This window comes from Phocoena phocoena, chromosome 11 (assembly GCF_963924675.1).
Source record: "Phocoena phocoena chromosome 11, mPhoPho1.1, whole genome shotgun sequence".
Lineage (NCBI taxonomy): Eukaryota > Metazoa > Chordata > Mammalia > Artiodactyla > Phocoenidae > Phocoena > Phocoena phocoena.
Genome location: NC_089229.1, coordinates 99,989,507 through 100,003,293, shown reverse-complemented (window position 1 = coordinate 100,003,293; position 13,787 = coordinate 99,989,507). Strand labels below are relative to the sequence as shown.

Below are 13,787 nucleotides of genomic sequence, written 5' to 3'. Positions count from 1 at the left end.
AGCAAATCGCCACATGCAGAAAGAACATAAACGTTGATAACCTCAGTTACAGGTGTAACGTGGTACCGCAGGACATCGTGCAAGGCAAAGTTAGCAAATATTTAACATAAACGAAGCTTCACCACGGGAACGGTGAACCTACTTGAGAGCCTGCAAAGCCATAGGCATCCTTTCCCTGGAGACTCTCCAATCCCTGGTCACCCTCTGGCTCCACACTGACGTCCTCACTGAGCATTTCATCAGCTTTTTCAATAATATCCCGCACTTGTTCCACAAATGCCTCTCTCTCCATTGCCAGGATAAAGTCATTGTTCACCTGTAAAAGAAACGTGACATTAGCTTAACTAGTACAGTGTTTCCCAAGCTTTAGGTCATTCAATCACCACTTTCATGACTTCTGTCCTATCTGCATACCACCTGTATTATTATTTAGTTAATATGTAAGTTAGTTCTTCAATACCTAGTTAGACATGCCCTACACAAAAGCACCTCTAAATCACAGGTTTGGTGTGCTAGTTATATTCACATTGAAATAAATATTTAACTGTCAAAATAGTTTACAAAATATTGCATACTTGCCTAGGGCAGTGGATATGAAGATAAAGTATGAAGGAAAAATTTGGAACTCCAAAAACAGACATACCATAATTGTTGCTATCTCCTCAGGGTTGTCACCATCTAAATCAAATTTGAATGTAACCATTTTCCGATTGTGAGTCTCTAATTGACATTCTACTACCCGGTCTCCTTTATTTGAAACCTGAAAAGAAAAAAGAAAAGGTACTTCATATCTCAGAAGAACCATGCTCAGATCTGTTATTGAATGTGACAAAGTAACATAGGTTATCACCTGAACTTAAGCCGAATGTTACCACTATTCCTTGAAGCACTGCTACTTTGCCTCTTAAACTAGGAGCAAGAAAACCTTAAGAAAATATCAGCCTTTCAGCTACTTACACATCTTCCACTGAAGGGTCTGGTAAGAATATAAGATCTTTGTTTTACACATAAAAACTCTCTATATTTTTTTTTTTAGAAATATGGAATTTAACAATATCATTTGGGTGATACAAGATCCTAAACTTTCATCAATACACCCAAGCCTTAGAAATATTTAAATGGTATGAACTAACTATATGAAACCCAGAAGTCAGCAATACTTACATTCAAAATTCTCAATTTTGGGCGTGAAGTCTTTTCATGACGAGAGCGACTTCTTACAGATTTTCGATAATGCCGTTTTGTAGTTCTCCCTTCATGCCTTCCACTGGATGGTGGGACATTCTCATTGCCGTCACTCATACCTGAAGCAACATCTGAATGTGCACTTCGGAAAGAAAAAGTTCAGTTTACGATGAGATTTCAAGGTGAGACATTTTAAAGTTTCCTACCATCCTGTCTACCACTCAAGAAAGGAGAACTGCACTGTCACATACCTGTCTACAGAAGAGACCAATGTAGCAGGCTGGGTAGGTTGTGGCTGAGCCACTGGAACTGGCTCTGGAGGAGCCACCTGAGAGACGCCCTGAGTGCTCTGTAAACAGAAAGGATAATTCACACCTTGGCAGTAATATACTTTATTTATTGTCGACCATCCCCAATACGCTACTCTTCCTCTCCTTATCCCTCCCCTAAGTCCTAGAAGCACTACATTTACTAATAATTCTTAATATTCAGCATCTGCAGACAGTCATCTTAAAATTGCAAAGGAAATTTCTAAAGCTAGTCTCTGGTACAGACTGCACAGTGTGTCATCAGCCAAAACAGCTGCTAGGTAGTGAGAAACTACAACCTGCCATGCAGCCAGCATCTCACCAGAATGTGCAACAGGGCAGGCAGAGCAAAGTGCAAAGACAGCTCAGAGCTTTCTCCAAGAGGGGCAAAAATGATCACCGGGAGCACAGCAGGGTAAGGTATTCTGGTGACTTGTCAATGGCAGGAGTTTGTGAAAGGATAAGAACAACGGCTGAAGGGCTAGCTAAAAAGTGAAGTGCTAGCAGCGTTATCTCCTCCAAGGCACACTCACTTCCCAACAGAACAGCCAGTGGCAACAAGGCCCCACACTGGCATTTCACTCGGCTGCAAGAAGTCATTCAGAAGTTAGTTCGCAATAGTTTCCAAGTGCATTCTAAACCAGGGGAACCTGTATTTCTCCTTTGTCATTTTTATCCCATTATACATATAGTTTAGACATAAACATGCAGGAATTCCATTTACCTCCAGAGCTGCTTGCTGGGAGGATGTACTGGGGGCTTGTGCTAAACTCACTGCTGGCTGGGACACTTGAACCTGTCCTCCTATACTGCCCACAGGAACCAAAAGGCTTGATTCCACATAAGGCTGCACCACTGTAGGAAAGTAACCTGGTGCAGCCAGTGCTTCTGCCGGCATGGGAGGGGACAGGACTGTAGAAGGAATGCACACAGAAGCCACGCTGGAAGAGGGAGCAAGATTTGAGTCTCCTGGGTACTGTGGTGGCAGTCGAGGTGGGAAGCCCTGTGACAGAAACGAGGAAGGGGAATTAGTGCAGGTTGGGTCATCAAATGAGTAAAACAGCAAGACAAGCAAGAAAAAAAAAAGAAAAAAAAAAAAAAGGGAACATAGTGAAGAAAAGTAGCCTGATCTTTTTCTAATAATTTAAAGAAGATTCTTGAAATGAAATGGTTAACTGATTTCAATTTAGGGGACAGGACTGTACACAACTATACTTTTAAGTTGCTATTTTTTTCCCTCCTGGAGACTATTTAAATAGGAAGAATAGACATAATTCCTTCTAGAAAATACCTACTTTCTATCCAATCAAACAGGAGAATGCAAAAACTCTTCAAGGTATCAGTCATTCCAGTCATATAATGACTTGCTAATATTCTAAATCTAAACCCTGAAACTTTTTACTGATACCGTGTCGGCTACCCATATTTACTCTTCCCATAAAAAAAAGCCTGATATATTCTATTATTAGCCATATCTAGCTTTCAATCAGCTTACACTGAATATTGAGAGAACCATTTTTCTCCCAAGAGATGTCTTGGGAAAAATGGAAATGAGTCATCAGACATCATCGCCCTGTCCTTTCTCAGAATTTTACTATTTTAGCATCTCTGGTTGAGATCAGCAACTTTCGTTATTGTTAGTTATTCTGATATTCAGTTATTAGGTTTTTACGCCCTTGATGTTCTATCATTAGAACCAAACCCTCTGGTGCCCTCCTTCTCACCAGCCAACACGGTACCTGGTAGAGAACATCTCCAGAGGGGAGTGAAGCCTCAGCAGTCTGCCCGAGGTTAGCGGCTATCCCCGTGGACTGAACTGCTGGCTGCAGGAGCTGCGGGTGAGCCTGACTTGGCAGCTGAGTCACAGGCTGCAGGAGGGTGGGAAGCTGACTAGGGACCACGGCGGGTCCCCCGGGGACTGCAGCTGCTGGAGCAGAGGAAGCCAAGGTAAGCAGAGGCTGATTAACGCCAGCTGCCACGGTGACAGGAAGCGGGGAGAAAGCTGGCTGAGGAGCTGAGGGGATCTGAGAGACAGAGTACTGGGGGAGTGAGGAAGGCGGGAGTGGCTGTCCCACAGGGAGGAAGTGAGCACCAGAATGGACTGGAACAACTGAGGGCTGTGTCGCAACTGGGATCTGAGGTTCGCCTTGGATAGTTGGTACTGGCTGGGAAACTGGAAGCTGGGAAGGTAAAGAAAAACAAAACAGACAGACTTTAAAAAAAAAAAGCAAGGCTGCCAAAAGCAAGACTTATGTATTAGCCAAAAAGAAAGAAAATTAAAACAAACACCAAACCCTTGCATACATTAGTGTAAGTTAATGTGCCACGTAAGAGCAGGGAGAGGACAACAGGAGACAGGGAGGCGGACAGACTGGCTGCTGTTCCAAATCTTCTGTGGCGGGAAATTTTGCTCACGCTTCATCGTTCAACAACAAAGAAAACCCTTCCATGGGAAAGGTGGTTTTCTTTACAGCCTGGCTGAGGTATGTTTCACATACCATAATCCCCTGGCATGTTTGCTGTCACTACATCTACAACTGATACTACAGTGATTACTGAAATTCAAAGGACTTCCTTCCCAGTGGAGTCAGAGCTCATCCATAGTGCTTCCACAATTCTTAAGTCTAACACAGGCCTGTAAAAGTAGGTCTAATTACTATATTTCACTGATTGTACGATGCAATCATCCCTTTCCACCACCTGGTCATTTTAATGTTTATGACATTAAGATATATCTTACAATTAATAGTATGTCAGTTCTCAGTGTTACATAAAATAATGGTGCATTTTACAATTGACAGTATCTCAGATGTGATGAAATATGACAGAAACAATACAAGCACAAGCTGCCCCGATGTTAAAGCTGAAAAAAGGTCATTCAAAAGAGCTTATCTTCTACAGGGTTACTTTTCTTTCCTTTTTTTTTTTTTTTTTTTTTTTAATATTTATTATTTATTTGGCTGTGCCAGGTCTTAGTTGCAACACGCAGGATCTTTAGTTGCAGCATGCAGGATCTAGCTCCCTGACCAGGGATCGAACCTGGGCCCCCTACATTGGGAGCACGGAGTCTTAGCCACTGGACCACCAGGGAAGTCCCCAGAGTTACTTTTCAAGTGACTAGAAGGATAACTTAGAAAAAAAAATCATTCCATATAAGGGTTTTTTATGACTTCAGAAGGCAATGAAGGAAGGAAATGCATAAATCTACGTGAAAACACAGCATTAACTGCAAACCTAGAATGATAGGTACAACTGACAATGCTAGAAAATGTCACAGGTTCAATTACTACAGCACCTTTATCAGTTCTATACCTGTCAAACTGATTTTACGCTGATAAACCTAAAAGTTAAACATTTTTGGACTATCGCTGCTGTATACACACATTTATATTAACCAATGCATATACACAAAAGCAGCAATTTTCACTTCATTTTTGCAGTGAAAATAACCAGTTTTCACCATTAGGGAAGGTAGAAGTCATGTGGCACTCCTTTCTAGAAGTTAAGCGTTCACCTGTTTTCCTGTTGACACATGCGAAAAGGACTGTGGAGGTTGAGGCTGACTTGTGGGCTGTGCAGTCATGGCCTCGCTGGAGGCTGACATCTGGGGAAGTGAATACTGCGCTGTCTGCTGAGAGGCGGTTGTCTGATGCACTCCTTGCTGCTGAGAAGAAAACCATCAGTCAGTTTTATTTCAAGTCATTAACAGCATGTTTCTAAGGAAGTATGTTTGCCTATCAGTGTCTGTAAAAGATGGCAATTTTAGTAATCAAGACATGCACAAACCCAAATTCACCAATTCCCCTTTTTACACATCTTTCTTTTTCATCTGGTGTTCTTTATTTGTGATGGTACAACCTAGAACTAACCCATGTTTCAAAGTTTGAGTCACCACTGGTTCTTCACCTAATAGGCTCCCTGCCCCAGTAGCAGCTCAGGTATTTATAAACACCTTCAGACACCATGTCCAAACAGACCCTCTCTCCTCCAAATTCCTCCCTCTTTGTTCCCATTTCTTGATAGCAGCTCTCACTTTGGTCCTATATTAAACTAATCCAATCTCTTCCTTTAATCTCTTTCCCTTCATCTATCAATATTTCATCAACTGTGTAATTAATTTGCTTAAAGAATAGCTTTGATAACGGCTACAAAATGGGAGAAAAGCATTGAATTCTGAACGTCAGCTTTACCATTTACTAGCTGTGATACCTTAGAGATTGCTCATTTTACTGCCAAAATGAGGTTTCCTTCTTTGAAAACAAGGACACTATCACTCAACTCAACGTACAGCAAAGGGAATGTCATCTGGAAATCAAGCATGTGCTAGGCACTCTGGTATAATACACCTAAACTTGATGAATGCCATGTAATTGTACCCAAACACTAAATTTTGCAATAAAATTAATGGCCCCCTCTAGCCTAACAAAAATCTGAACTTCATAGCTGACTTTCAAGGCTCTTTAATACCTATAACTAATTTAAAATTTTTAATTTTTTTTTTTTTTTGCGGTATGCGGGCCTCTCACTGTTGTGGCCTCTCCCATTGCAGAGTACAGGCTCCGGACGTGCAGGCTCAGCAGCCATGGCTCACGGGCCCAGCCACTCCGAGGCATGTGGGATCTTCCCGGACCGGGGCACGAACCCGTGTCCCCTGCATCGGCAGGCGGACTCCCAACCACTGCGCCACCAGGGAAGCCCAAATTTTTAATTTTTAAATACAAAAACAACACCTGTTTGTAATAAAAATTTTAAGCAATATATTAGATTAATAGAGTTAAATGAAAACACCCAACCTCATTTCTCCACAGGCAATCACAATTAGTGGTTTGGTGCATCGACTTTATGAATTTCCTTCTATGCATAAGTGGTCATTTACACACAAGTTGATTTTGTTTTTAAAAACAAAACAAAAACACACCCGTTTTATAAATACTGTTCTCTGACATGCCATTTTCATTTTATTTATCAACGGCACTGATATCCTAATGATGAACACTTTGGTTGATTGAATTTTTTGTTACTTAAAATAATGCTATAACCAATGATAGCCTTTAGCAGCCTTAGCAGCCTTCAAACATATAATACAGTATTATCAACTACAGTCACTATGCTGTACATTGCATCCCCAAGACTTATTTTTGTTTTTATGTCTATTATGCATCTACCCACCTTAACAAGCATCCTAGATTTTGTTAGGTGATAATCTGCAAATAATATTTTTACTTTCCTGATATTTATTCCTCATTTCTTTATTATACCAATTAAAACCATCAAAAGAATCCTGAAATATAATAGTGACAGTAGTCATGTTTGTTTTATCCTTATTTAGCTCTGATAATGTATTCTTAACTTAAAAAAAATTAGGAACAAATGGCTGAATTATATAAAATTTATTTTCAGCAACTAAGATATATCATATGTATCCAACTATAAGGCAGCTCTAAATATAAGACAATTTTGCCCATTTTCCCACTAAGAAACAAGAACCAAGAAAGTAGAAAACCTTTTTGGTTAACCTGAATATATTTAAACTTTAAGGAATTCACCGTGAACTATCTACAGTTATCTAAGTCATTAATTTTCATACCTAAATAAGATTGTCTTTTATATAAATATACTAATTCAGAAATGTTGCTCCCCTTGCCTCATTCAAAATCTTCACGTGTAATTATACATCAGCATTTTTATCTTCAGGGAAGCTACACTATGAATGATCTCGCTTTTCTGGCGCATAACACAGTACTTTAAGTTGTGTCTTGAGGTAAAATCTGCAGCGACAAGCATCTGCCTGATTATTAGGACAGTTCTATTGCTTTTGCAATTGTCCTACAGGTGTATATTCATGTAACCTTTAAGTGATCTTTAAATGCTATTTACAATGAACCTGGAACAGTGAAGTTGTTCCCCTAAGGACAAAATCTATGTTTAATGTCTTGGCATATATAAAACCAATTCTGTCAGATATTGCCTATAAACATTTCCAACTACATACACCATTTAAGGTCCTTACAGGCACACTTGTTCTCAACAGTTTCACTTTATTCCATTAATATTTTTTTGTGTTATTGTTCAAAGCAAAGACCAATAAGAGCCCTGTGATGTGAGCCTGATAAGAGTTTCACTATGTGGTGATCCCCATTCTTCGTAAGGGTTCAATCTGAGCAAACCCCCCCCTTATACTTGGGCGCACAATTACCTCTCTCCCGCACCCCCTTCAACGCAGACCCTTGCTTACGTCACGATTTGGACTCAATCAGCTCTTTCCTGAACTCACACCTTCACTTATTTGTTTTTTGTTTCAGGCCGTGCCACGTGGCATGTGGGATCTTAGTTCCCTGACCAGGGATCAAACTAGTGCCCCCCTGCATTGGGAGCACGGAGTCCTAACCATAAGTCCTGACTTATCTGTATTCTAGCTACACTGAACCCAAGGTTTATTTGTTTCTGTCTCACAGCTTTCTACCTTTGTGCCTTCTACCTTGCTTATACTGCCCCCCTGCCCTTTTCTTTGGGCCTAGAATATTCCTTATCCTTCATCTGAATCTAACTCATAATCAGATTCCAGTTCAAATGCTTTTTCATAAACCTACTGATATCCCCCTCCCTGCTCAGAAGAGATATAGTCTCCTCCTTTCATGGAGTCAGACTACTTGGATTTAAATTCTTTCTATCTTTTAGAAGTTTGGGTAAAGTACTTAGCTCCTCCAGATCTCGTTTCAGCTTTCCCATCTGTACAATGGAAATAATGATAGTACCTATATTTATATGATTCATAGAAGGATTAAATAAAAACACAGGTAGATTGCTTTGCACACTATATACAATGTTAGCTATTATCCTTACTCGTTTTGTAGGAGTTGACGTATATGGTTACCAGATTATTCAGGCTCCCTGAAAGTAGCCTTATATGATCCATCTTGGTAGTCCATCAGTGCCTAGCGCATGGTCCTTCAGAGCATGAACTCAGTTAGGAAAAAACTGTTTAATTAGTTGTCTGTGTGTGTACTGTCAAAAACGAGCAGTTTTATAAACATATACCCTCACTCCTTGCTTAGAATAATTGAGAGGCATGTACGCCAGTTATACATTAAAGCATTTATAGAGAAGTGGCACCTCTGGATAGGACAGGAGTATATGGTTTTTTTTTTTTTTTTTTTTTTGCACAATCACACTGGCTAATAATCAACACTTTAGCCAAACAAGTACTGTTTAGCATAGCAACTTGTTCATCATGCTTTGCATAAAACTGCCTCTTGAAAACAGCCTGTACTGACCGTGTACTATCTGTTGGACAACGGCACTTGAAAAAAATGTTCACGAGCCTTAGTTGAACAAAAAGTAAGAGATACCTACAGACTCTACATGTGCCCTATGGATGAAATTATTAAGGAAGCAGCATAGCTCATGACCTTTCGTGGCAGCAAAATACTCAGATTTCCGGTAGGAGAAAGTTATTTCTGGTACCTCATTAAGACATGATATATCACTAGAAGAGATTCTTGATAAAAACGTGAAAAGAAGCAATCCTTTATTCAGTATATTTCAGAAACACAAGAAATAAAGTAAATTTCAGCTAAAGTTCATCTCTTTCCTCACACTAGTAAAATTAGAGAGATTGTTTCCTAAGGTGGTGTTGGGACGTGACAGTATGCAAAACGAAAATCAGATCTAAAAACAGACTCTATACAGTACAGAAAGTTTACAATCTTTCTTTTCTATATATGGAACCCCAGAAGATAAAACAAAAAAATATAGCTCCTTGGGCACCTTTGCAGAATCATGAATCCCTGTAGAACTTTAATGAAGAAAAAAGAAAGCTACTGTAGAAATCTTGGATTATGGTTTGTAATGTTTAGTTCTATCTATTGGCTATGCAACCCTGGAAAAGTTAAATATTCTAGACTGCCTACATTTATTTAGATTGAAGGCTCAATTTTATGATTCTACTTAACTCATCCTATATTTAAAATAACTCACAAAATAAAAGTATCTGAAAAAAGCATCACTGAAACGGGAATTTTTGTTTGTACTGTAGAGACAGCCATTTAGTCAGATCTTTTCCCAGAAGAGTCAAGCACCTGATTCTTTTAACCTGACATTTGTGGAGCTGCCCCCGGCCCCCCGACTGTGCATACTTTCATCACCATTAAACTCAATGGCTTATTTCACTGCTTCATAACAAATTCCTTTGGAAAAGGAAAAACAGAGCATACACTTAAATCTGCACATTTTATTGGTATTGGCCTGTGTCCAATGATAAGCAAATTAGGAGACTGGTATCCATGATAGCGTTTCTGTCCTCACTCAGCTTTATGTAACTTTTATTTTGTATTCTTATCAGGGGTTGTTAATATAATTAAACCTGTTAAGGTTGGCAAAAATGTGACTACTTGAACGTAACTATAAATATGTATAGATTCAGATACTTGTCTGGAAGAAAGGGCGCGAGCAAGACAAAACGTGTAATTCCCAGCCCTTCTGTTCTATAAGACAGAGGTGTTGGCCACAGAGAAAATGCATATACAGGCATCTCGGAAATAGTACAGGTTTGGTTCAGATCACTGCAATAAAGTGAATATTGCAATAATCCAAGTCACGTGAATTTTTTTGTTTCCTAGTACATATACCTCACTGTAGTCTATTAAGTGTGAAACAGCATCATGACTAAAAAGACAATGTGCGTACCTTAATTTAAAAAATGCTTTATTAATAGATGCTAACCATCACCTGAGCCTTCAGCAAGTCATAATCCTTTTGCAATAGTAACATCAAAGATCAGTGATCACAGATCACCATAACAAATATAATAGTAATGAAGATGTTTGAAGTAAGTGTGGGAATTAGCAAAACGTGACAGAGACACGAAATGAGCAAATGCTGTTGGAAAAATGGTGCTGACAGACTTGCTTGAAGCAGGGTTAATACAAATCTTCAATTTGTTAAAAAAAAAAAAGAAGAAAAAAGAAATGTAGTACCTACGAAGCACAAGAAAGCGAAGCACAGTAAAACAAGGTCTGCCTGTATAACCAAGCTAATCTTGTACAAGGAACATCTAATCTTAAACCAGCATCAAACGACCACATGATCACATGCTGGACTGTGAGCAGGCCATTTGTAAGGAGAACTGAAAACTTAGTTTCAAAAACTGATAGAAACAAGCCAATTTAGAATTTGGTGGTTTGAAAACACACTGCATAGGGAACTATCAACAAAATAATTCACTGGGAAGTTTTTATGACACATGTAGTGGCTATAAATTCTATTTGAAACAGATAATAAATATTTGATTGTGCCCCCAAAGCATTATTTCCATGTAAATAACTACTGTTAACTAATATCAGTGATGCACTACAGATATTTAATTTTACAATGACCAGTTTTGCTGTTGAATACATCAGCATTATACTAATCCCTTGAGTTCTCTGAACCTTTGGGAACAAATTCCCCAAACCCGAAGTTTAAAACATTTTTTTAAAGTTCCTGAAGTAGTTGTTCTTAGGCTTTCATTCATTTTAGCATAAAATCTGATGCCCCACCCCAAAGATTAGAAATAATTAAAAAGGAGTGGAGCATTACTAGAGTCAAGCACAGTGAAAGCAATGGTAAAATGCTCACAAAAGGAAAAATCGTGAAATACACACACACAAAAATGACATTCTTTGTACAGTTGATCCTCGAATAACACGGGTTTGAACGGCGTGGGTTCATTTATATGTTAATTTTTTTCAGTAAATACATACTTCAGTACTATGCGATCCAAGATTGGTTTAATCTGTCGATGTGTAACTTCAGAGAGGGAGGACCCACTATAAAGTTATACACAGATTTCCGACTGTGCAGAAGGCCTGTGCCCCTAACCCCCTGTGCTGTTCAAGGGTCAACCGTATTGTTAAAACAGTGTAGAATCATCTGTTTAAGAAGGCACATAAAGTATGTCAGTAAAGATAATTCTTTTGAATTTCAATGTATGTCTAATCTAATAGACCATTCAAAAATACATTAAACAAAGATTTTCTAAAATGTTACTCTAGACAGGAAATGTTATGCCTCTAGATTTTCCTTTCAAAAACTTAGCAAGCCATTTACATCAAGAATCCAATTCATGAAAGATGTAAACCAGTGTTTTGGCTATTGCTAATCCATAAAACGTAGCAATGAGTTGCTCTCACCTGCTGAGAATGTTGTATGGGTTGGGAGGATGAAACCCCTGTTAAACTACTTGAAGATTGCTGACCCTGGCTCTGCCCCTGTGCCTGAAGGAGAGAAGTGAATACAAAAAATTAGAGCAGCCCAAAGGTACGTTTATACAGAGGTCAGGATTTTGCAATAAATATGTGAGCTCCTGAGAGTCTGCCTGAGCAAGATGAAACATTCGCTTGATTAAGTATGTAGGGAGAGACCGCTGGGGCATGTTTTTAAAGAGAAGGTTAGAGAAGGATCATATTACAGAACATACTCTGATTCCATGCAAAAACCACTGATGGTTAAAACCTAACCTACCCCACTGCTCAGGCTATATTTTTTGCCAAAATAATAAGATTCAAAATAAAATTATCATTGAAAATAATCAGGAAAAATAATAAGACTATCAATGTGAAAAAACTATGCAAAGAATTAAAGAAAAAAGGGTATTTAATAATGCTATTTGGTTCCTTTTGCTATTTCTTGTAGTGCTATAGCGACTTTTGTCAAAAACGTAAAAATAATTATCATCATTACCTGCCAAGTACCTAGAGCAATGGCTCTCAACCAGGGGCACTTTGGGAACCCCATGCCCCTTCCCAAAGATGCATGGCAGTGCCTGGGGCTAGTTTTGGTTGTCACAACTGCTTCTGGTACTTGGTGGGGGGAGGCCAGGGATGCTGCTAAACACTCTACAAATGCACAGGGCAGCCCTCACAGCAAAGAGCCATCTTACCTAAAATGTCCATACGGTTGGAATTTGAGAAACCCTCACCCAGAAGAGATCTTAAGTTAAAATAAATTAGAAGGTGAGAACTGAATGCAGGACTTGATAGTAGGTGAGCTAAGGAAACGAAAAGGCCCAACTTTGCTGTTTCATTTCAGTTTAGAGGGGCTTCTCTGAAGCTTGCTTGGACAGAACATCACATTCTACTGCATCTTAACCACTGTGAGTATACACTGTTTCTGCACCTTTTCTGTAAACTACCTGATGTTTGAAATTTCATTTTGGAAAGTTTAAAGGAGCAAGGCTGGCAATGCATACACGTTCACAGTATTGGGCTGGCAACCAGTGTGTTAATGTGAGCATACCATACCGCATGTACACACAGTACAGATTTTCAAGTTTCTAGATCCTTTTGCTTCTTAGTACTGCTCTAAGTAACTGATACTTTATGTATATTTTTGGGGTTATTTATGCCCCTGATGGGGGAAGAACATAGGAAGAAAGTACAAAGAAGAACATATAGTTCTTTATAAAAGAGTGGGATATTTAAAACATCTAAATGATACCTTGAATATATAATTGCAAAGTTTCCTATTTAACTGCAGTCTCCTACATGAACTAGTCAATACTGACCCCACTTCTTGAACGCTATTACGTCCATCACTTTGTCTTTATTTGCAAGAGTGTGCATATGCTCATATTCATAAACAACAAAATCTAAATTTGTTGAGGAAAAATCTAAGAACTGAGGTATCTAATGGTCTTTACCTTGCAACATGTACCACAAATCCCTAAAACAAAACAAAAAAATCCCCGTCACCCACACTAGATTCTAACTTAGTTGCTAAAAATTAGAATCAATTTTGTGGATTAACATTTTATTTGAAAATATAATACACAGTGACCTGTTTGACTAATGCTTTTTTTTGTGTGTGTGTGGTACGCGGGCCTCTCACTGTTGTGGCCTCTCCCATTGAGGAGCGCAGGCTCAGCGGTCATGGCTCACGGGCCCAGCCGCTCCGCGGCATGTGGGATCTTCCCGGACCGGGGCACGAACCCGTGTCCCCTGCATCGGCAGGCGGACTCTCAACCACTGCGCCACCAGGGAAGCCCTGACTAATGCCATTTTTAAAAGGCATCCTCATTTGTTAAGACAAATTCCTAAGATGTTTCCTCTCTGTCTTTTAAGATCCTTCCATACTAATGAAAACTCTGTATATTCCTAACACTACTTAAAAAAAAAAAAAAATTTCTTATTTTTCATTCTTTGCATTTTACAGGAAAAGAAATGTCATCTTCTCTATTTTTTTAAAAACTAGCCATGTTTGTTTCTAGGGAGAAAGAAATACTTCACATTAATATTTGTAAATAATCAATGCTCAGTC

The 13,787-nt window shown here is 39.1% G+C and overlaps 1 protein-coding gene across 3 annotated transcripts in view; it reads right to left on the bottom strand.

The window, feature by feature from the left end:
• WNK1 (WNK lysine deficient protein kinase 1) overlaps window positions 1–13,787 on the bottom strand; it is a 132,953-nt gene that overhangs the window by 20,721 nt on the left and 98,445 nt on the right. The window contains exons 9-16 of one of the 3 annotated variants that reach the window (XM_065888288.1): window positions 11,663–11,746; window positions 5,008–5,157; window positions 3,233–3,673; window positions 2,218–2,496; window positions 1,437–1,534; window positions 1,165–1,327; window positions 644–760; window positions 143–316 (exon numbers count right to left, since the gene is read on the bottom strand). In XM_065888288.1, the coding sequence (XP_065744360.1) occupies window positions 143–316; window positions 644–760; window positions 1,165–1,327; window positions 1,437–1,534; window positions 2,218–2,496; window positions 3,233–3,673; window positions 5,008–5,157; window positions 11,663–11,746 (1,506 nt within the window). The remainder of the gene's footprint in view (window positions 1–142; window positions 317–643; window positions 761–1,164; window positions 1,328–1,436; window positions 1,535–2,217; window positions 2,497–3,232; window positions 3,674–5,007; window positions 5,158–11,662; window positions 11,747–13,787) is intronic. The other 2 variants (XM_065888287.1, XM_065888289.1) reach the window with 2 other exon arrangements.